This window comes from Cynocephalus volans, chromosome 6 (assembly GCF_027409185.1).
Source record: "Cynocephalus volans isolate mCynVol1 chromosome 6, mCynVol1.pri, whole genome shotgun sequence".
Classification (NCBI taxonomy): domain Eukaryota; kingdom Metazoa; phylum Chordata; class Mammalia; order Dermoptera; family Cynocephalidae; genus Cynocephalus; species Cynocephalus volans.
The window spans coordinates 120,450,316-120,474,215 of record NC_084465.1 but is presented as its reverse complement, the minus strand read 5'-3'; the positions used below and the strand labels follow the sequence as shown (position 1 = coordinate 120,474,215).

Sequence of the window (23,900 nt, the reverse complement as noted above, 5' to 3'; positions counted from 1 at the left end):
CCAATGACAGAAAAATTCCTGTCATTGGCTTAAAGAAAATTAGCCTAAAAGCAAATTATTGCATGGTTTCTTTTTTTTCCCTTTTTTCTTTCCTTCTCTTTTTCTTTTTTCCTCCCTTCTTTCTTTCCTTTTAAGGTACAGGCTAAGAACTCACATTTTCGAATCAGACTCAGACCTTGAGCAAATGACTAAACTTTTCTTATTCTCTGTTTTCCCAGCTGTAAAATGGGATTGTTGTGAAAATTAAGAGAGAGTACACAAGTAAAAAACCTAGCACAGTGCCTACACAACAAATGGAAGCCATGTTTATTGTGTGTGGATTTTTTCAGTAAAATGCAAGACTGAGGTTTTGAAAAGCAGTATCTTGTTGTGCATGGGTGTACATAATTGCTTCAAGTACTTCATTTAAAGATTTTTTCTAACAACATTTGATAATTGAGTTGCTGTTGGATTTTTGAGGTTTTGTTCTGAGGACTGTCTCAGCCTTAACAACTAATTTGGGCATTTCAAATTTAAGTAATGATTTTGTCATTTGGATATAGTTTAAGAAACTAAATGAGGAAAAAAGAGGGTATCCCACTGTCTTTGCCTCAAATTCGGCAGGAATCGATCTTTATTTAGTTTATGTTTCACACACTCCAGCTTTTCCTTACTTTGAAGGATCATGTAAAAGTATCTTCATTTTGTATTATTAAATACATGTGCTGTGCTGTCCATCACTTGGTTGAGTCCTAGAACTCCAAAAGTGTGCATTTCACAGGGGCAAATGACACTTATTGAGCAGTCAATAAAGAGGTTTCAGGGCTAAACTAGCCCTCCAGATAGAGAAAAGTCATCATTTTCTAGAACCCTTTTATCTGTCAGCTGTTGTCTCATCTCAAGTCAGAGCCAAGGTTCTTAGGGGGCCATGAGAGCCAGATCATAAAGAAGGCTGGTAATATGGCTTTACTGCCCTGCTTAAGTTCTTTTAAGCACTGTCAGATTTCTTTAGTCCTGGATCTGACTGGCATATTTGCCCTGTTTGAATTGAGGCTCGGAAGAAAGTACGGTGTCTATAATAACACAGAAATTTAAGCATTGCCTATCCAAATATCTCGATCTTTATAAGGACTGAGCACACATTTTATTAGGACTCTCCTTGGATAGCATGTTCACAAAGGTTGGTTAGTCTTTGAGGTGGCATTATATTTTGTTTAACATCCTGGTCTCGTCAGAGCCTTTGTAACTCATGTTGGACCTTCTTGCCCAGCCAACCAGATGGAGGAGTTTGCCGTGGAGTACAAGATCATCAACCCCAAGGCCATCACAATGGCGCAGCTGTATGGGTGCTTTGACCAAGTGAGCCACGAGTGGACGGATGGTGTCCTCGCAAATGCTTTCCGGGAGCAAGCGTCTTCAATATCTGATGACCGCAAGTGGATTATATTTGATGGACCAGTGGATGCTGTTTGGATTGAAAATATGAACACTGTTCTGGATGACAATAAAAAGGTAGCTGTTGAGTCTGAAATTAACTTTTACATGGGTGAGATATAAACTCTTTTATTGAAGTGAGTAATTAATCAAAACTATGTAAAGATATACATTTATTACACTAAGAATAAATGCCCCACAAGAAAATAACAGTTACGAATTCATGAGTTATGCTTCTGTTTGTACTTGTAGTCAGTAAGCTAAGCTAGAGACCATGTTGTATAGTGGTTAAAAGCCTTGGTGCTGGCATCGGATTGGACTCCTAGCTTCAGCAATGAGCTGTGTTGTATTGGGCAAGTTACAAAACTTCCCTGAACCTCGGCTTCCTCGTTTGTAAAAAGGTGATGATAAAAGAGGGTTATTGATAATTAAATGAGATGGCACGTACATGGTACCTAATATACAGGCCATGTTTTGGTTATCTATTGCTGTACTTAATAACTTAAAACATCCATTTATTTTTCTCATGATTTATGGAGTAGGAATTTTGAAAGGGCTCAGCTGGGCAATCTGTCTATAATTCTCATGCTGTCATCTGGGGCAGCTGAGGCTGGAGGACTCATTTCCCAGATGGCTTCTTCACTCAGTGTCAGGGATTCATTTTTTTTTTGCCCCCACCCTCACCCCATAGCACCTCATCTTCTAGGCTACTCCACATGGCTTGGGCTTCTCACTTGGTGGTCTCTAGGTAGTGGCACTTCTTATGTGTGGCTGACCTGCAAGAGGCAGGAGCTGGAAGTTTCCAAGAAATGAAGGACTTTGCTTGGAACTAACACAGTATCACTTTTTCTGGATTCTGTTGGTCAAAGAAGTCACACGGCCCAGCCAGATTCGAGGGAGTAGAGAAATAGAATCTGTCTCTTGATGGAGGTGGGAAAGGTCACATTGAAAAAGTGCCTGTGGGGCCTGGCCCATGACTTACTTGGGAGAGAATGGTGTTGATAACACCAAGGCCAAGGGTTCGGATCTCTATACAGGGATGGCCGGTTAGCTCGCTTGGGAGAGCGTGGTGCTGACAACACCAAGTCAAGGGTTAAGATCCCCTTACTGGTCATCTTTTAAAAGAAAAAAAGAAAAAGTGCCTGTGGGATGGGAGGTTTTGTTGTAGTGATCTGTGGAAAATACATTCTGTCATGGTCAACATGATAGCTAAAGAGCTTGGACTCTGGAGCCAAACAGACGGGGTTCAAATCCTGGTGCTGCTACTTACCAGCTGTTTAACTTCAGACATGCCAAGCAGTCTCTCAATGCCTCAACTTCATCACTGGTGAAATGGGGATAATAGTGTCTACCTCATAATGTTGTTAGAAAAATTAAACAAATTAATATTTGCAAACTGCTTATAATAGTGCCCAGCATATACCAAGTGCCATATAACTATTTGTTAAAATGAAATAAAATAAAATTTATTACCATTTCAAGGAAGAGTTCCTACATGGAATATGTCATTATCAAATCAAAATATATTTCCAAACTGTATTTAAATGTCACAAGACTAAGAGTGACTCATGCTTTACAATGGAATGCCTAATTATCCAAATTATATACCTACACTAATTATAGCATATGCATAATTTTGACTGTATAACATATAAAAATAGAAATGTTTTATTACACGATACAGAATATATTATATAAACTAATAGTATAAATGTATTAGTTGGTCTTAAGATTAGAAGTATAAAGAGAGTCATAATTGGTGAATTTCCTAATGGTTCTTCTCTGCTCTGGGTGTACATAAAATTACAGTCACAGGTTTGGGTCTATTCTACTTTTCTTGATATTCAGAGATGACAGGGCTGCAGGTGTCCACCCCATAATAGCTGTGACTTTCCTGGGGATACGTGCAGGAACCTGTTCCAAGATGTGTTTGATGTGGGCCACACAATGGCAAGGAATTTTTTAACCACAGTTGGGATGAACAGCAAGGATCGATGATGTCTCCTCTTCTCCCCTGAGAGCAAAGCCTCAGGCCTCGTCTTATGACTTAAACATCTCACTTGAACCCATATTGGCAAATGGAAAGCAGTGCCCTTGACTGAGTGTATATTCCAAGCCTGTCCTATATATTTGCATGACTTTCTACAGGACTGTGCCTGCTGAACACTAGCACTTCTGATGGTCTCTCATTCCATTTCAAAAGGGATTTATGGAGAGATCTTGTCACTCCATCCATAGATTATTCCATGTTGCAGGGGATTTAAAGGAGTCTTTTGTGAGAGACTTGAGCAAATAAAACAGGGTGAGAACGTGAACGGAAGTTCTACATTAAACACTGAGGACAGGCCCTTGAAACATGGCATGTCTGATAACTTCTTGATTCTTCATCTAAGGTGCGATTCAGTGGATTTTCTGACCTCCCTATTCAATATTGCAGCTCACCCTGCCATGACTGAGCGTCTTCCAACCCCCTCTTCTACTTCATTTTCCTCCTAATCACTTTTCATCATTTTATATATGAGGGAACTACAAAAAGTTCATGGGAAAATGGAATTAAAAGATAATACAAACCTTCCACAAACTTTTTGAAGAGCCCTTGTACTGTATATTTTGTTTATCATCTGTCTCCTCCCAGCTGAATATAAACCTCAAGAGGACAGGGATTTTTGTCTGTTTTTTATTATTGATTATGCATATTTGTGGGGTACAAAGCTGACCATCACCACCTGTGCCCATGATGTGATGATCAGATCAATGCTATCAGCATGCCCATTACCACAATTTGCAGTTACTCCCCATGTCCTCCACCCAACCTCTCCCCAACCTCCCTCCCCTCCGGTCTGTTTTTTTCTATGCACCTAGAACAGTGCCTGGTGCCTAGTAGGTGCTCAAGAAATATTTATGGAATGTATTCAAACAAGCTTCGTCTCTACTGGGGCCTTTCACTTGCAGATGGAATATAACCCCTTTGCCCCCTCTCCACTCCTCTGCTTTGCACTTTTAGCTGTGTTTAATGAGTGGAGAGATTATCCAGATGAGCCCCAAGATGAGTCTGATCTTCGAGCCGGCTGACCTTGAGCAGGCCTCTCCAGCCACTGTGAGCAGGTAAGTCAGCTTGCACTGGTACCCTGGGGACAGGTGTGGCCCCACTAACCCTAAGCCAGAAAGAAAGCTCTAAAAATCCACAAGTGTGATTAAGCCTTAGAAGATCACCTATATTATTTGTTGTTCACTTACATTCATCATAAAATTAGTCCTCAATCCACACTGCTGGTGGGTATCTAAAATCAAGCAAGCACTTTGAAAAACAGTTTGACATTATCTCCTAAAGTTGGAACTTCACATGCCCATGACCCAGCAATTCTGCTCCTAAGTACATACCCAAAAGAAGATTTTGCCCATGAGAAATAGGAGAGCTGTTCAATAATACTCACTGTGGCACAACCAACAATAACCAACACTTGGAAACAGCCTAAATGCCCATTAACAAGAGTGAATTAATAAAAGTATAATATAGTCAGAAATTATAAGATTTATATATAGCACTCAAAACAAATGAACTGTACTGATGTGCAATTATATGGATAAACCTTAGTAAATACATTAAGGACAAAAACCTTAGCAATATTATTATAAAAGTAAGCCCCAAATATTACCTACAACATGGTACCCCATATAAATTGTTAAAAATGACTAAAATAAAAAATATATATACATTTTAGAAACAAACAGAAATGCTATAAAACTATGTAAGAATGAAAGAAATCAAGGGGCTGGTGAACACAAGATTTAACATGCTATGTGACGTGAGGTGGGGAAACCCAGGGGAATAGGATAAGGGAAACCACGTGGTTAGATGAAGGTTATTGTCAAGATCCATTAAGGCCTAGCATGGTGCCCGATGTGCAGCAGATGCTGCTAAATGTTAGCTGGTGCTAGTACACATGAGGGAGCACCTAGCCTGGCCTCTGTTTGTGCTTCCAGGTGTGGGATGATCTACATGGAGCCCCATCAGCTGGGCTGGAAGCCCCTAAAGGATTCGTACATGGACACCCTGCCCTCCAGCCTCACTGAGGAGCACAAGGAATTGGTGAAACCCTCGGGCCCCTTTCTTCTCCCCTCCCCTCAATCTCCCTACTTGTCATTTCAAGGGCCCTCTGGACACATCTTCACCTTCAGTTTTCCAGGAGACAAGAAGGGGCAGGGAATTCCCTACCTGTCCCCAATCACCTTGTTTCCTGGCTGGCCACCATTTTTCCAGCTGTCTCCACGTGGTGGGGGTAGAGTGGTGCGGTCACTTCTCCCTCCTCTTCCATCTTATCCACCACTCCTCAGCTCTCCCATGGAGAATCCTGGTGCTGAGGAGCATTCTTCAGCAGGGGTGGCTGGAAAGTCACCCCTTTCCCCATTGCCCACTAGCAGAAATGTCTCTAGACGCGGCTCTGGAGATGGACCAAGTTGGGAAGAGCTGGCTTCCTCTCTGTGCTGCCACTCCCGGTGCCTGTGACCTGTACTGCAGACCTTCTGCTGCTAGGGAGTTCGAACCAGTTTGACATATTTTCACTGTAGCTACTACAAGTGACTGTTCCCTTCTTCCCTTCCTAAAAGAGGTGGGAAAGTTCAGGCATGGCAGGTTCCTGACCGCACACTCAGACCAGGGAAGCAGGAAGGGGAAGGGGCTCTGGTGCCTTCTACCCGCCCCTGCACTAATAGAGAGCCTAAGGAAAGCATCGCACTGAGGACACCAAGAAGAGTCAGAGTCGGGCTCTGTTCCCACTGTGGAAACACTCTAGGGGATTACGTAGGACGCTCCCATGTCTGTTACCACTTACATACATGTATAATATATATAAACATATGCATTTATGCAAATTCATACCCACATGCACTTTCAGGGACCATTCTACACACACACATGTGTGTGCACACGCTGATAGCTGCCAACTCCCCATACATCTAAAGGCCTTTGGGGACATCCCAATGTCCTTAGCACAAAGTCTAACTGCCTATTGGGGCCTATGGGACATGTGATCCAGCCTTGCCTGCCTCTGCAAGCTCACTGCCTACGCTTTCCCTCAGACTCAGCTAATTACCCTCCAGACCTCCTATCTTGTTTTCATTCCAACAGAAACCCAGGTTTCACCATTTCAAGGGTTTTGAGCTTTTGATTCCTATTCCTGGAGTCTCGCCCCAATTTGTCTCATGGGTGTCTCACCCCTGTCATCCAGGTCTCAGCATAAAGGGCTCCTCCTCCAAGAAGACTTCCCTGACCACCCTATTTAAACCCTTTCTATTCTCCATTGTAATTTGCTTCCTGCTGGTACTTTTCATGATCTATAAGTATTTTATTTTCTTGCTTGTTTAGAAATTTATTGTCTGTCTTCTCTGCCCCTCAGACTGTAAGCACCACGGGCAGGGGCTTTGCCAACCTTGTCCATTGTTTATACCCAGCACGACTGCAGTGCAGTCAGTAGATGCTCAATAAGTACTTGTTGCCTGAATGAATATACCATATATCCATGAGTACATATGCATATAAATGCATGTATACACACATATATACTCACATATCTACACATCTATATGTATGTATTTAGTAATGGCCTGCCTATTTCCAAAAATAAAAAACAAAACTCAACATAATGTACAGTGAGAATCATGAACAAAGCATAACAAAAGGGAAAAACACTGAAATATGAAGAGAAAAGTGAGTCAAGTAATTTTTTTAAAAGAGTAAATGGGTTGGGAGCAGAGACAAGAAACAAAAATCAATATACCCCCAAATAAGCATATAAATACACACGCACATATGCTGGCTTTCTGAAATGAGCCCCAGACCTAGCTCTGCTCTTTCTATGGCCCCACTTTATACGAGAGTCCCAACTTACAAATGTCTAACAGTCATTTGTAAAGTCATATACAGTCGCTGGGTCTTAAACCTACTTTGTGTGTCCTATAGCCAGCCTAGAGAATCTCCACGCCTCTCTCAGTATCCAGCTCTGGACAGTGGAATGGGGTTGGGAAACCGAATCAGCATGGTCTGTGGGCTGCACAGTCTTAGGACCATTCAGGAGGAAACTGGAGCAGGGGTCTTGGTGCCTGTGGGTTTTCTCCAATGCACCTACACTCAGAAGTAATCTGCAATCTTACCTATATCTACAGCTTCCCGAGGTAATCAAGCTCTTGATCTTCAGCTCAGTTTCTTATCATGTGTCCAAATCTTACATAGCTTTCTACTCCCAGGTCAATGACATGTTCATGTGGCTTGTCCAGCCCTGCCTGGATTTTGGTCGCCTGCACTGTAAATTTGTGGTGCAAACATCTCCCATCCACCTTGCCTTCTCAATGATGAGACTGTATTCCTCTCTACTTGGTAAGTGCTACCCGTGGTTCTTAAGCTACATGGGGCTTGGCTATGCCTTGGCTATTTCTTTTGTCCCTACCCCCATTTTGTCCCTCTTGAATTATAATGAGACTAGCTGTTTGGTCTAGAACAAGCAAGCCTTTGGAGTATAGATAGTAGAGTTGGTAGAAAGAGTCTGTATTTAACATTGATCTGACATTGAGTTTTGGGGGTGTTCTTTTGTAAATTACCTCATCCTTAGTCAGTCTAAGGTTTCTCATCCATGCAATGGGAGTAATAATAATTCCTGTCCCTCTTTATCTCACAGGGACATCCCAGAGGGAGATGAATTTAGATGATACAGAAAGAAAAATATTCTGAAAAAAATATATTAGAAGTTTGCACATGTTAACAAAATTTACGTTACAAAATCTGAATTCACAAAACACATAGATACACTATAAGGGAACTAAAAACATTAGTCTCCAAAACTAGGAAACTTCTTCAGGACGTTTAAACCAATGGTTCTATGATTTATGTACTTCCCAAGGTACAATCAGATATATCTATAACATAAATCAAATTTCATGCGTATCGAATTTCACTGAATTCTACTGGAAATGACAATAGTTGTGTCCATTTGAAGAACTTTTATTGGATGCTATTTCATTTTCAAGATGGCACATAATTTAAACTCAAGATGAATCTTTACAACTTCTGGTACATGGACATGTTTTGTCAGCCCATTTCTTCCAAAGGCATTGAAGGTATAGATTAAAAATGTAACATGGTCAACAGTTAAGTGGAAAATTTCTAAAAACTATTTGATTTTCAAATATTAAGGGCTGACTAGTTAGCTCAATTGGTTAAAACATGGTGTTATAACACGAAGGTCAAGGGTTTGGATCCCTGTACAGGCAAGCCACCAAAATGAAAAAATAAATTTGGAGGCAATTTTTTCAGAAGCACACCAATTGCATACAATACCATATATTTGCATTATTATTTGTAAATTTTGCATATTTTTCTAAGCCCCATCTATTGTCCTTGTGTAGTATCTCAGGAAAGAAGGCACCAGCATGAGAAATGGACTTACTGGTCCCCAGTGACCTCATCTCTTGCCTTTCCAAATCTATAGCTATGAAATTTCTCAGGAGTGTTCTAATGCACATGACACTAACAACTGGGGACTAGGTTTGAATACACATGTATCTGATTTCAGAGCTCTAAATTTTTACTCTATGAGTGTTAAAATGCAAGAACATTATAGCTATGATTAACAAGGTCTTGAGGTAAGGAATGCTAAATACATTTTTTAGCCTTTTATTTTGAAATAATTTTACACTTACAGAAAAGTTGCAAAAAGAGTGCAGAGTCACATAAACCCTTCACCTTGCTTTCTTTAATGTTAACATCTTATGGTGCAATTATCAGAACAAGGAAATCACTATTGGTACAATACTACTAACTAAACTATAGACTTTATTTGAGTTGCATCAGTTTTTCTGCAAATGTCCCTTTTCTTTTTTCTTTACTTTTTTCTTTATTCAGCTTGAATAATTGTTTATTGAACAAATGCTTTGGGAAGGTATTGTATGAGTATTTATGCTACTATTTTTTAATTGAAACAATTGATTATACATATTTATGGGGTACAGAGTTGACTATCAGTATTTGTGTGCAAAATATGATGATCAAATCAATATTATTAGTATGTTTATCATTATAAATCATAATTATTATTTTTGTCCCTTACTCAATTTCACCCTAACCCCTTCCCGCTCCCCCTTTCCCACCTCTAATAACCATAGGTCTGTTCTCTCCTTCTGAAAGTTCCACATATTATTGTGGTCTTTCTTTTCTTTTCTTTTCTTTCCCTTCCTTCCTTCCTTCCTTCCTTCCTTCCTTCCTTCCTTCTCTGCTCTCACTTATGCATGAGGACATGCAGTATTTCTCTTTCTGTGCTTGGCTACATAAGCATATCTCCTTTTTCTGTTCCAGGATCTGACTTGAAATGCCACATCACATTTAATTGTTGCTTCTCCACAGTCTCCTCTAATTCCTCAGTCTTTTCTTGTCTTTGACAACCTTGCCACTTGATAAGTACTGGCCACTTATTTCACAGAATGCCTTTCAATTTAACTTTACTTCATGTTTTCTTATCATTAGATTGAGGTTATACGTTTTTAGCAAGAATACCACAGAAGTGATGATGTATATGTCTTATTACCAGTGGAGGCCCTAAACAAAGTTAACTTTGGTCAGAGTCACATTTCTTCACTGTCATGTTACTATTTTTTTCCCTTTACATTTAGTAAATATCTTGGGGGAAGATTCTTGGAAAATGCAAATACTCTATTTTTCCTCAAACTTACACCCACTGATTTTAGCATCCATTGGTGCATCTTGCCTATAACAATTATTATGGTGGTGTTTGGCTAATGGTAATTTTCTATTTCTATTTCTTCTACATTTACTAATTAGACTTTTTCTGTAAGGAATAAATGCTTCTCTTCCCTATTTGTTTACTTATTGTTTATTGATCAAAGTATGGACTCATGGATATTTATTTTATTCTATAGGTTATAATACAATGTTATAATAATTTACTTTGTTGCTCAATTAGCTTTGGCCATTGATAGCTCCTTTATGTTGGCTCCTGTTTCCTTTCAGTAAGCCCATCCTTTTTCAAGTATGTTCTTATTTTCTGGCACCAGGCTCATCTTGCATTTCCTTTGGCTTAGCCCTGTAATTAACCACTTCTCTAAGGAGCCCTGGCTTTTTATATTGAAGAGTAGGATTTAGGAACCAAGATATATGCACTAGGGGTGCTCATTGTTACTGTAGAGTAACATCAAGTACCTTTATGTGCTGCTGAGAGGAGAAGGAGCAGAAAGACCATAGGGACTGACTAAGGCTGGAAGACCCAGATGATGCACTGCAGCAGATTCCTGGGCAACTATGGATAGCATAGGTAGAAAAAAGTGTCTCATGGGAGGAGAAGGAGTGCTAAAAGGGTAGGGAGAGCATTTGGAAGATAAATTTTATCCAATTCTCAGTTTTTTTCTTGGGCTTATCCTCTTTCCTGGATGAGGAAAGTGTACTGTACTGTCTTGCTTTTCAAAGAGCAAGGACCAGAAACATTGGAATCACCTGAGAGTTCAATAGAAAAGGAGGATATTGGGCCCTGCTCCAGATCAACTGAATCAGAATCTGCATTTTTACAAGTCCCTGGGTAATTTGTGTGCACATTAAATTTTGAAAAGCACTGGTGAAATGGTAAAGAGCTTGGAGCCAGGTTTAGATTCAAATCCTAGCTTTACTACATCCAAGATATGTGACCTGTGGCCTTTCTGAACATTAATTGACTCATCTATAAAATGGAGATAACTGCGCCCCTTTCATAAGTTGTTACATAAGTTAAATAAAATTTTTGTGGATAGAGAATATTCTGGGAAGAAGCCAAAGCAGGAAGCACCAGGAGCCTGTCTTCTCATCTTGATGTTTGTGCTGGCAGCTAAAAAATAAAAGTTAAATAAAATGTATGTGGCTAGAGAATATTCTAGAAAGAAGCCAAAGGAGGAAGTACTAGGAGCCTGTCTTCTCATCTAGACAACAATTGTATTGGCAGAATCTGCCTGGTGTAACTATTTTGGAATTCTGGGGTCTATTCCAAGGCTTACAACTATCAGAGAATTAAGTTAATTTTGGTCAATTTCAACTTTTAGTATGTTAGCAGCTACACTTCCTCCAGCCCTCAGTGCTGAAATAGGCAGCCCTGCCTGTGTTCTAGGAGCAGCTTGCACACTGCTTGTGGGAGCCAGGGTGGGCAATAAGGACCCTGTCCTCCAAAGATCAAGGATCTGTGTTCTGATTACCATTTGCTGCTTCTGACTGTAGAGGTATAGATGCAGAAGCAGGCAGCCATTGTTGCAGTCCTTCTCCCCATGATTACAAGCACCACCACCTCAAGATGAAGCAACTTCTGGGAAATTTAAAGGTCCAGCACCTTTTGTTCCTCTTTTTCTATTTTTCCACTTTTGGGAACCAGACATTTAAGGACCAGGACATTTAGAAACAATCACATATACATGAGAATTTAGAAAAGCACCACAGATGGCCAAGGAAAGGTGTGACCTCAGAAAAAATCTGAGAGGACCTTAAGCTTACATCTCAAGCTAATCCCCAGAACAGAAAAGCTGACAACAATCAAACAACAAAAACAACATAGCAAACCCTATGGAAGGAGGGAAAATCTGATTTTGAAAGTTACCATGTTGAATGATAGATTCAAATGTCCAGTTTTCAGAAGAAAAAAAAAGTCACAGAGTGTAAAAGGAACAGGAAAGAGTAATTCATTCAAAGAAAAAAACTAAACTGACAGAAACTGTCCTAGAGAAAAAACAGACGGTGGACCAGTAGACAAAGACTTTAACACCTCTGTCTTTTAAAATGCTCAGAGAACTAAACATGACATGTAGAAAGTCAAGAAAATGATGTATGAACAAAATGGAAATATCAGTAATGAGATAGAAAACCTAAAAAGAAACCAAAAAGAAATTCTGGAGCTGAAAACTACAATGACTGAAATGATAAAGTCACTAGAGGATTCAAAGGCAGATTTGAGCCTTTGAAATAGAAAAAAAAAAAAAAGAAATAGTGAACTTAAAGATATAACAATTGAAATTATCAAGTCTGAGGAACAGAAATAAAAAAGATTTTAGAAAAGTGAACAGAGCCTAAGAGATCTTCCAGACACTGTCAAGTAGACCAACACACACACTGTTGGAATCTCAGAGAGATGAGAGAGAGAGAAAGGGCAGAAAAAGTATTTGAAGAAATAATAGCTGAAAACCCAGATTTGATGAAAAATGTGAATATGAACATCCGAGAAGCTCCATAAACTTCAAGTGGCAGGAATTAAAAGAAACTTACACCAAGACACATTATAATCAAACTGTTGATAGCCAAAGACAAAGAGAATCTTGAAAGCAATGAGAGAGAAGTGACTCAACATACAAGGAATCCTCAGTAAGATTTTCTGCAAATTTCTCATTAGAATCCTGGAGGACAGAAGGCAGTGAGCTAATATATTCAAAGTACTGAAAGAAAAAACTGTCAACCAAGAATTGTATAACCGGCAAAACGGTCCTACAAAAGTGAGGGAGAAATTAAGACATTACCAGATAAATTTAACTAAGTAAGTTCATTTATTACCATTAGTTTTGCTCTGCAGGAAATGCTAACAGGAGTCCTACAGATTGAAGTGAAAAGATTCCTGATAGTAACTTGAAGCTATATGAAGAAAGACAGAGCTCAGTAAAGGTAAATACATAGGCAATGATAAAAGCTAGTATTGTTGTAACTTCAGTTTATACCTTCACTTTTTGTTTTCTACATAATTTAAGAGATTAATTCATTAAAAAACAATTATTAGTCTATGTTTATGGATACACAATGGATAAAGACATAATGTTGTGACATCAAGAGCTGAAAGAGGGTGTGGACAAGGCTGTACAGGAACAGAAATTTTGTTTGTTATTGAACTAAAGCTGAAATAAATTCAAATTAAAGTGTTATAACTTTAGGATGTTAAATGTAATCCTTATGATAACCATTAAGAAAATAGCTATAAAATATACACAAAAAGAAATGAAAAGGGAATTAAAATGTTTTACTACAAAAATTCAACCAAACAAAAAAGAAGATTGCAATGCAGGAAATAAGGGACAAAAAAAGCAATAAGACAACAAATAGAGAAATGTCAGAAGTACGACCCTTCTTATCAGTAATACTTTAAATATATATAAATGTAAATGAATTAAACTCTCCAATCAAAAGGCAAAGATTGGCCAAATAGATTTTTTAAAATAATAACATGATTCTACTCTATGCTGTGCACAAGAGACTCACTTTAGATATAAAGACACAAGTCGGATGAAAGTGAAGGGATAGAAAAAGATACTCCATACAAATAGTAAAAAAAAGAGAACTGGGGTAGGTATGCCAATATCAGAAAATATCAGACAAAATAGACTTTAAATCAAAAAAGGTTATAAGGGACAAAGAAGGAATTATATATTAATAGAAGATTCAATAGAGCAAAAAGATATAACAATTACATTTACACACCTAATAACAGACCACCAAAATATATGAAACAAAAATTGACAGAATTGGGGAGAGAAATAGACAGTTAGTTCTACAGTAATTGAAGACTTCAAAGCCACACTGTCAGTAATGGATAGAACACACACCTGGACAGAAGATAAGTGAGAACAGAGGATTTGAACAACCCAATAAACCAACTAGATCTAGTAGACATGTACAGAACACTCTGCCTAACAACAACAGAATGCACACTTTTCTCATGTGTACTTAAGATGTTATGTTATATGTTATTCCGCAAATTGTCTCAATAGATTTAGAAAGACAGATGTCATACAAAGTATCTTCTCTGACCACAGTGAAATGAGATTAGAAATCTATAACAGAAGAAAAACTGGAAAATTCCCAATTTTTGTGAAAGTGAAATAACATACTCTTAAACAACTCATGAGTCAAAGAAGAAATCACAAGGGAAATTAGAAAGTACTTGGAGATGAATGAAAAGTGAAAACACAACATACCAAAAACTTATGGGGCATAGCAAAAGCAATGCTACAGAGGAAATTTATAGCTTTAAATGCTTACAGTAAAAAAGAGAAAGATCTCAAATCCACAACCTAACTGCACAACTTAAGGAACTAGAAAAAGAACAAACTAAACCCAAAGCTAACAGAAGAAAGGAAATAATAAAGGTTAGAGTGTAAATAAGTGATAGAGAAAATTAACAAAACCAAAAGTTGTTTCATAAAAAGATTAACAAAATTGACATTTACCTAGATAAACTGAGAGAAGACTCAAATTATTAAAATCAGATATAAAAATGGGAATGTTACTACCAATTCTACAGAAATAAAAAGGATTTATAAGAGAGTACTATGAACAATTGCATGTCAACAAATTGGATAAACTAGATGAAGTGCACAGATTCCTAGAATGATAAAACCTACCAAGATTGAATCATGAAGAAACAGAAAATCTGAATAAACCTATAACTAGTAAAGATACTGCAGCAGTAATTAAAAATCTTCTATAAAAGAAAGGCCCTGCACCTGACAGTTTCACTGGTGAATACTACCAAATGTTTAAATCCTTCTCAAACTTTTCCAAAAACTTGAAGAGGGAACACTTCCTAACACATTCTCTATGAGCAGCATTGCCCTGATACCAAAGCCAAAGACTCTGTAAGACACATGACAAATCAAAACAAAACAAAAACCTGTAGACCAAAATCCCTTATAAACATTGATGCAAAAATCCTCAAAAAGGAAAAAAAAAAAAACCAAACAAAAAAAAAAACCCCAAACTAGCAAACCAAATTTAGCAGCATATTAAAAAGATTATACCTCATGACCAAGTTGGATGCATTCCTGTATGCAAAGATGGTTTAACATATGAAAATCAATCAATGTAATATAGCACATTAACATAATAAAGAAAAAATAACACAATCATCTCTATTGATGCAGAAAAAGGATTTGACAAAACTCAACACCTTTTTGATTAAAAACATTTGATGAACTAGGAATGGGAAGAAACTACCTCAATGTGATAAAAGCCGTATATAAAACACCCACCGCAGACATATTCGATCACAAAAGACTGAAAGCTTGTCTTCTTAGGTCAGGAACAAGGCAAAGATGCTCACTTTCACCACCTCCATTAAACATAACACCAGAAGTTGTAGTGAGAGTCATTAGGCAAGATAAAAGAAATGAAAGGAATTCAAATTGGAAAAAAAGAAGTAAAATTATCTGTTTGCAGACGCGATGATCTTTTAGATAGAAAAGCCTAAAGATTACACACACACAAAAGTGTAGAACTAATAAATGAATTCAGCAGTGTTAGTATACAAAATCAATATATGAAAATCACTTCCATTTCTATACACTAACAATGAGCATTTGAAAAGGAAATCAAGAAAACAATGCCATCTACAACAGCATCACATAGAATAAAATATGTAGGAATTAACTTAACCAAGAAGGTGAAAGACTTCTATGATGAAAACTATAAAACACTGCTGAAAAAAATTAAAGATGTAAATACATGGAAAGATATCCCATGTTCATGCATTGGAAGACAATATTGTTAAGATGTCAATACTTCCCAAAGCCATCAACAGGTTCAATGTAATCCAAATCAAATCCCAATGACATTTTTTGCAGAAGTAGAAAAATCTATTCTAAAATTCATATGGAATCACAAGGGAGCCCAAATAGCCAAAGAGCTGGAGGACTCACACTTCCAGACTTAAAATCTTACTAAAAGCTGTAGTACTCGAGAGTAGGGTACTGGCATAGACTGATATATAACCAGTGGAATGGAGAGCACAGAAATAAGTCCTCACGTATATAATCAAGTTTTTTTTTTTTTTGACAAGAGTGTCAAGACAGTTCAGTGGGGAAAGGACAATATTTTCAACAAATGGTGCTGGGAAAATTGGATATCCACATGCAGAAGAATGAAGTCGGACCTTTACCTAATACCACACACAAAAATTAACTCAAAATGGATGAAAAATCTAAACATGAGATCTAAAACATTGTAGTTTTAATAAAAAGCTTTAAGAAGAAAATGTAAGGCAAAAGCTCACAACACTGGATTTGGCAGTGATTTATTGGTATGATACCAAAGGCACAGGCAACAACATAAAGACAAATTAGACTTCATCAAAATCAAAAATGTTTGTGCATCGAAAGACACTATCAACAGAGGAGAAAGGCAAAAAAAAAAAAAAAAAACAGAGGAGAAAGGCAAACCACACAGAATGGGAGAAAAGATTTGCAAATCATATATTTATTAAAGGATTAATATTCAGAGTATATAGAGAACCCCTAAAATTTAGCAACAAAAATACAAAGAACACAATTCAAAAATGAGAAAGACATATCTCCAAAGAAGATATACAAATGGCCAATAAGCACATAAAAAGAGGTTCAACATCACTAATCGTTAGGGAAATGCAAATTGCAATCATAAAGAGATACCACATCACACCTATTAGAATGGCTACCATAAAAAAATAAAAGAAATAAAGTGTTGGCAAGAATGTGGAGAAATACTTGTGCACTGTTGGTGGGAATGCTGCTATGGAAAATAGTTTAGTGGTTCCTCAAAAAAGTAAGCGTAGACTAACCATATGATCCAGCATTTTCACTTCTGAGTATATACCCAAAAGAATCAAAAGCAGGGACTCAGATATTTATTCACCCATATTCATAGCAAACTTATTCACCATAGGCAAAATATGGAAGCAACCCAAGCGTCTATCAATGGATGAATGGATAAACAAAATGTGTTCTAATCGTATGATAGACTATTATTCAGCCTTAAAAAGAAAGGAAATTCTGACGCGTGCCACACTGTGGATGAACCCTGAAGACATTATGCTAAGTGTAATAGGTCAGTCACAAAATGACTATATGATTTTACATCTATGATGTACCTAGAGTAGTCAAAATCATAGGGACAGAAAATAGAATGCTGGTTTCCAGGGGATTGGGGAGTAGGAAAATGGGGACTTATTGTTTAATGGGTACAGAGCTTCAATTCTGCAAGATGAAAAGAGTTCCAGAGATTGATGATGGTGGTGGTTGCACAACAGTACAAATGTGCTTAATACCACTGAACTGTACCTTTAAAAATGGTTAAGATAGTAAGTTTTACGTTATGTATATTTTACCTTAATGGAAAAAAAAAATGTATGTGCTAAAGGATCTGGCAGGTGATGGGCACTCAGCCATTATCACCTGCCGCCCCAGGCGCTTCGTAGACAAAACCAGCCAGTTCACATCTTTCACCTGTGGCATTCTGCACCTTGTCCTGAGGTTCTCTTTTATCACTTTTAGATGAAATAAGGGAAATAGAAGAGGAGGAAACTGAATTATTTGAAGGTCTGTCAAGTCAACAGATCTTCCTCTGGCTGCAAGGACTATTCCTCTTTTCCTTGGTGTGGACCGTGGCTGGCACCATCAACGCGGACTGCAGAAAGAAATTTGATCTGTTTTTCCGCAACCTGATCACGGGCATGGATGATAACCACCCAAGGCCCAAAAGTGTCAAACTCACCAAAAACAACATCTTTCCAGAAAGAGGTAATTTAGTACCTGTTTGTTATTTCCTACTATAATAGTTTGAATCATGTGTTTTAAACCCAACCAGAATGTGTGAACCACATAAGCCCTTTACAAAAGCCAAGGAAGATTTTGTAGCTTTCCTAGACGGGTCCACTTCTTCAGAGCTAGCCCATGTATGTAAGAGATAGATGGTCCTAAAGGCAGGGTCTTAGGGGATATTTAACTGCTTTTTCAATTAAGAAAAAAATGATATGACAGCTTTATTTTTGCAAAAATTACCCAAATTCAGAAAATACAGAGAAGGGAATAGAAGAAAATTAAAATCAATGGTAATCCCGCTATCTAGAAATATCACTTTTTATGTTTTTTCTTTTGTTTTTTCTATATTTCTATACATAAAAAAAGATCATACTGTAAATACCTTCCAAATAGTTTTTTGTGATTGTAAAAAAAAGATATGAAGGACCATGAGAGAACTTCCAGGGCTGATAGTAATGTGTCATGTATTAAGAGTGATCTGGGCTACACAGATACGTGTATGTGCCAAAACTTAGTGAATGTATGCTGCACTCCATTGTATGTAAGTTTTATATCAAAAGAAAAAAGCACATAAACAAATACTGAACCCTATTCATGGGGAAGTATATAGATGTTTACAATCTATTTTGAAATGTTCAAACAAAAAGATGGATTAATGGATGGATAGAGGATGAGTAGGTATGTAATAAAAGAAGTAAAAAGCTAATGGTAAAATGTAGGAGGCAGGTACACATATGTTAACTGTACAATGCTTCTAGTGTTTCCATGTGTTTGAAATTTTTTTCTTTTTTAAAATTTGTCACAATAACAGAACAATGAAGCAGGTGTCACTGCTCCCCAACCCACACACCTTTCCCCTGCATGCCTGGCACACTTCACGTGATGCATGGTCATCTGTCAGGTGACTGCATGGAGGCCCTGTATCAATTCATTAGTTAGATAGTGGCATATTCATTTTTTTTTCTTGGTTTGGAAGATTTTGTTTGTTTTTTTATTATGGTGAGATATACATAACATAAGATTTACCTTTCAGTCAGCAAAGAAAGATTTTATTCTTTGGCTTCCATATCTATCATTTCCTCTTTCCTTGTTTTTGTGTTTTTGCCCTTTCTAGGTGATCTTTTCATTTTTTGTTGGGTTTTGTTTTGTTTTGTTTTGTTTTGTTTTGTTTTGTTTTGCCACTGGCCAATAAGGGGATCTGAACCCTTGACCTTGGTGTCAACAGCACCATGCTCTCCCAAGTGAGCTAACCGGCCAGCCCAGTCTTTTCATTTTAGTATCAGCCATGTACAACTGCAGCTATTCTCTTTACTACCTTAACTGATTTCAGTTCTGCTTTTGTTTCTTTTGTTTCCTTGCCATTCTTTCTTAGTGTAAAGATTAAAAGCAGAAGCCATGGAATAAAATGTCAGAGTTCAAATCCTGGCTCCAGCACTAACTAGTTGGTGAACTTAAGGAACTCTCTTAACCCCTCTCAGTTTCCTCAGTTATCAAATGGGGGCAATAATAGAACACATTCATGGTGTTGTTCTTGTGAGGATTAAAAAATACTTAGAATAAAGCATAGCATGTAGACAGTGTTAAATAAATACTAGCAATTTTTATTGCTGCCATCATCATCATCTCTGTTACATCGTTCATCTCACTTTGTATCTCGTTGTGCCTTTACATCTCAGTCTGTTTTCTCCTTAAAGCTTTCCCTTTCTACTTTGATGTATTTCTGTACCTTACTGAGTAAATTTGGTTTAAAATCCCACATTAAACAAGTTTCAGAGACATATTCTTCAGGCTAATCTCCATGTCATGTTCCCGTACATTGCAGTATTTTCTCACAGGTTCCACATGTTGTCTTCTGCTTTCCTCATCTTTTTAGATCAATCTGTTCATGCTCTGTGTCCACAGAGATGGGACATGAGTTGCCCTTGACCCCAATCTTGGTCCAGTTTGTGACGACATCCTTCATTCCCCCAGCGATGAGCACAGCTCCCACTTTCCCCCGTAATGTCTTCTGTCTGCTGTGATGGCCTCATCTCCTGCCTCCGTGTCCTACTCAGCCAATGTGGCATTAGAGAGACCATCATTCTCAGCATGCACTGCACACTGGCTTCTTCATTTATCTTCTTTCACAGCAGCTACTCTACTTAAAAGTAGGTTTGGTTCAGAAAAGACTGTTGGTAAGACTGAAACGACACAAGTGACCAACATGGACATGTCCATGGAAAGTTAAGCTTTACTTTTATCTTCATGGTAAACATATACTTCTCTCTTCCTGCTAGTTTTCAAAATCCTTACTGCTTTTGGAATTCATCCAAGTAAATAATATTCATAGAACACCTTTACGGTGAACCAAACACTGTGAACTCTGCTCTAGATGAAGGAGCAATGGGATGGCAAGACCCAGTGACCACATGTGATCAACTAATGCGGTCTGTTGAAAGCAGCCTTTTCTATTTGTGTCATCAGCAGAGGGGCTCCGTGGCTCTTCTCTTTGGAGGGTCACACCTCACTGAATTTAAGGAGCCACGATCACCTCCTTCTTACTCATTGCTACCCTCTCAGCTCTAGAAAGATGGCCTACCAAGGGGGGTGAAAAGATGATGAGACAGTCCTCCCAGATCAGCACCTGGCTGGCTGATGAACGGCTGACTGATTTTCTGTGCACTATGCAGCCTGAGTCTCCAGGCGGCCACTGGGGAGGGACCCTGCAGATTTGTCTGTCTTTCCTCATGCAATCTTTTGAAGATTTCTCAATCCAGCTCATCTGCTTTCTAATTAGAAGAGATTCTGCCCAGATCCTTTTAGCTTTTGTTTTCAGCAACATCATTCCTTTTTTCTTCTCCTGTGCCTTTGTAATTATCTTAGAGGGAAACTGGGAAGCTCCTAGCCAGAGCCCATTTGAATCAAAAGGTATGTTATGTTTTTAAGTGCTGAATATGCTTTCTTATATATATAACAATTTCATGGAGATATAATTTACATACCATAAAATTTACACATTTAACTGTACAAATCAGTGGGTTTTAGTACATTTACCTAGTTGTGCAACCATCACCATAGTCCAGTTTTAGAACATTTTCATCACCCCAATAAGATGCTTGGTGCCTATTTTTAATTAGTATCTGTTCCCATTCTCAGCCGCAGTCAACCACTAATCTACTCTCTATAGATTTGCCTTTTCTGGACATTTCATACACTCATTCATGGAATTATGTAAAATGTGGCCTCTTGTGTCCAGCTTTGATTGTACTTTCTTATAACCATCTTTAAAAGATTAACATGCCTTTTTAGCCTTTGCACAAAGGCTCAGGATTAAAATTCTAATGTTGAGAGCTCCAGAAAGGCCATCCCTGATTTCATGGAACATTATTTTCTGGACTTTTCATGATCTAGGAGACATGGCATAAATAAATATCTCAAATAAATGCTGGAGGAACTACATCGGGGAGCGTACATTAAAGAAAGCAAGCAGAACTTTGGGAGATCCTCTCAAGGTTGGGTTCACACCATCTGACATAGATCCTTATTTGTCAATCCAGGGATTTATTTGTCTAGAAAGTGCTAAATTTCTCTTTTTTACCCATGTATTGTGTGCCCTTTGAAAAGTCATTCACTTCTCAGTTGAGAAGTTCACCTTATTCTCCAAGTGGAGGAGAGGAAAACAGATCTGGGTGGGGTGTAGTCAGAGGAAATAGAAGTTATATGTCTTCCTGGATTTCTGCTATTCTCTCCTTTCCACCCTTGCACCCTGACCAGAATCTGAGTTATAGTCATAATCACAACGCAGAGAGAACAGGAGATATTACTCTGGTGAGAATCAAAGAGACTAGATCTAAATGTTACCTCCTGCCTTTCTATGTGCTATGCTAAATGCTAGGTATGTGTATCTTGTTTACTCTCTACAGTGATTTTTCTAAGCTCAACATAAAATCAGACCCATTTTACATATGTGCAAAAGGCAACCTTGGCCAAGGTCACACAGCTGGTAAATCCACTTTTACTCAGTTAAATCTTTTCTCTCTGGCCTAAATGTTCCTGAATGAAGTCCCCAATAAGCTCTAGCTCAACATCAGCAAGGGAAGGGGGAAAAACACTTTACTGACTTATGCTTTCCGTGTTCCCTTTTTTACTGTAAAAGCAATTTAAGTCTATTAAAGAAAAATGATCAAAAAGCATCTCTTTGTTCATACCATCCTATCACAGGTATGTCAGTTTTCAAAAAATATTTTCCCTTGCTTGTTCACCTGCATTCATCTTTTTACATAGTTGCCATAATGGTATATATTCCATTTTTTATTCTATTTTCATCTGCCATTGTTTCTTAAAAGCATTTTCTATGTTAATACTTAGTTTACACAACCATTATTTTAATGAATGAAAAATATTCCATCTGTCTTAGAATTTTTACTGGTTACTAGCACAGGACATGTAAGTTATTTCTTTGCTATCACAGATGGTGTTGTATGCTCATGTGTACAGATTATTTTCATTGTGACTTAGTTCCTTATGATAAATTCCCACAAATGGGATTTCTGACTTAGAGTAGAGAACATTTTTGTAGCTCTGTAAGCATAGTGGCAGATTGCTTTCTAAAAATGTTGTATGGATTGACTTTTAAGTAAAGTTGCAGAGTGACGTAGGATAACAGAAGCTCCCTTCTTTAATACCCAATAAAATTAAATAAAAATGTTTTAATCCTAAAATTCTCCAGCAACAACCAAAGAAAGAATTACAGCTTAATTCCTTAAACATTAAAAAGTGGTGCACAGGGAGAGAAACAAAAGATTCTGGTATGGTACATTTCCCAACTCAGAACCTGCCACCCCACTCTCCTGACAAGAGGGATGCAGAGAGGAAAGGAGGTGAGTTGCCAGATTCTGAGAGTTCTCCCTGGTCATCCCCAATGTGGAGAAAAGTGGACTATGATGGTGGCTTTGCAGCTGCAAAAAAGAGAAACCCTTAATCATGGAAGTGCCTGATAATGCTGAAGGATTTTAGTAGGGGTGGGAAAAACTACCAGGGTTTGCATCTTCCAGACCCTAGGCTGAGTAGGGATGTGAGCTGAATCTTGCAGGGGTGGGGCATGTAGGTAGCTGGGATGGGAGTGGGATGGGCCCATGGTTCAGAAAAGTTGGCCAAATGTCAGAGAGAGTGTGCAGAGTTCAGATTTCCCAGCAAGGACAACTGAGTGTTTCCCATTACCCAACTTTTGTAGCCTGAGGCTACAGAAAAGAAAGCCACACACCAATCCCGGAATTGTGGCCAAGAAAGTAGGTAGGAAAAGCTGGCCCCAGATAACACTGGGAAAGATGTCAAGAAGAATTCACCCAGTTATATCAGAGCAAAAATGGTATGGTAATTGTGCAGACATCAGAGAGAGGGAGAGAGAATCTGATAGAAAACACGACCCAAGAAACAAAAGCTATTCCTGTTGAAAGAATTTAGTAGTAATTGGAATTTAATTTTTTTGAAGTTCATAGATGAATAGTATGATATGCTGACAAAAGGATAGATATATCAATTAATTGAATAGAACTGAGAGTCCAGGAAAAGCTTTCACATTTATGGTGACTTGATTTTTCACAATGGTGCCAAGATTCAACAAATGGTGCTAGAACAACTGAATATATACCTGTGAAAGGATAAATTTGGAACTCTACCTCACACCATAGTCAAAAATCAACTCAAAATAGATCAAAGACATAAATATAGGAGCTAAAATTATAAAACTCTTAGAAGAAAACACAGGTGCAAATTTTTATGACCTTGGAATAGGCAATGGTTTCTTAGAACACCAAAAGCACAAGCAACAAAAGAAAAAAACTGACAAACTAGACATCGGTAAAATTAAAAATTTTTGTGCTTCAAAGAACAATATCAAGTGAAAAGACAACCCACAGAATAGGTAAAATTTTTTACAAATT

At 37.9% G+C, this 23,900-nt stretch overlaps 1 protein-coding gene and 1 non-coding gene across 2 annotated transcripts in view; one reads left to right on the top strand and one right to left on the bottom strand.

The window, feature by feature from the left end:
• The window catches only part of DNAH3 (dynein axonemal heavy chain 3), a 169,854-nt gene that overhangs the window by 93,086 nt on the left and 52,868 nt on the right, over positions 1-23,900 (top strand). Inside the window, exons 36-40 of the mRNA XM_063099804.1 lie at positions 1,250-1,491; positions 4,418-4,518; positions 5,398-5,503; positions 7,657-7,786; positions 17,713-17,958. Coding sequence (XP_062955874.1) covers positions 1,250-1,491; positions 4,418-4,518; positions 5,398-5,503; positions 7,657-7,786; positions 17,713-17,958 — 825 coding nt within the window. The remainder of the gene's footprint in view (positions 1-1,249; positions 1,492-4,417; positions 4,519-5,397; positions 5,504-7,656; positions 7,787-17,712; positions 17,959-23,900) is intronic.
• On the bottom strand, positions 19,162-19,235 carry TRNAN-GUU (transfer RNA asparagine (anticodon GUU)). The gene has a single exon. It is a non-coding gene; the product is annotated as a tRNA-Asn (tRNA).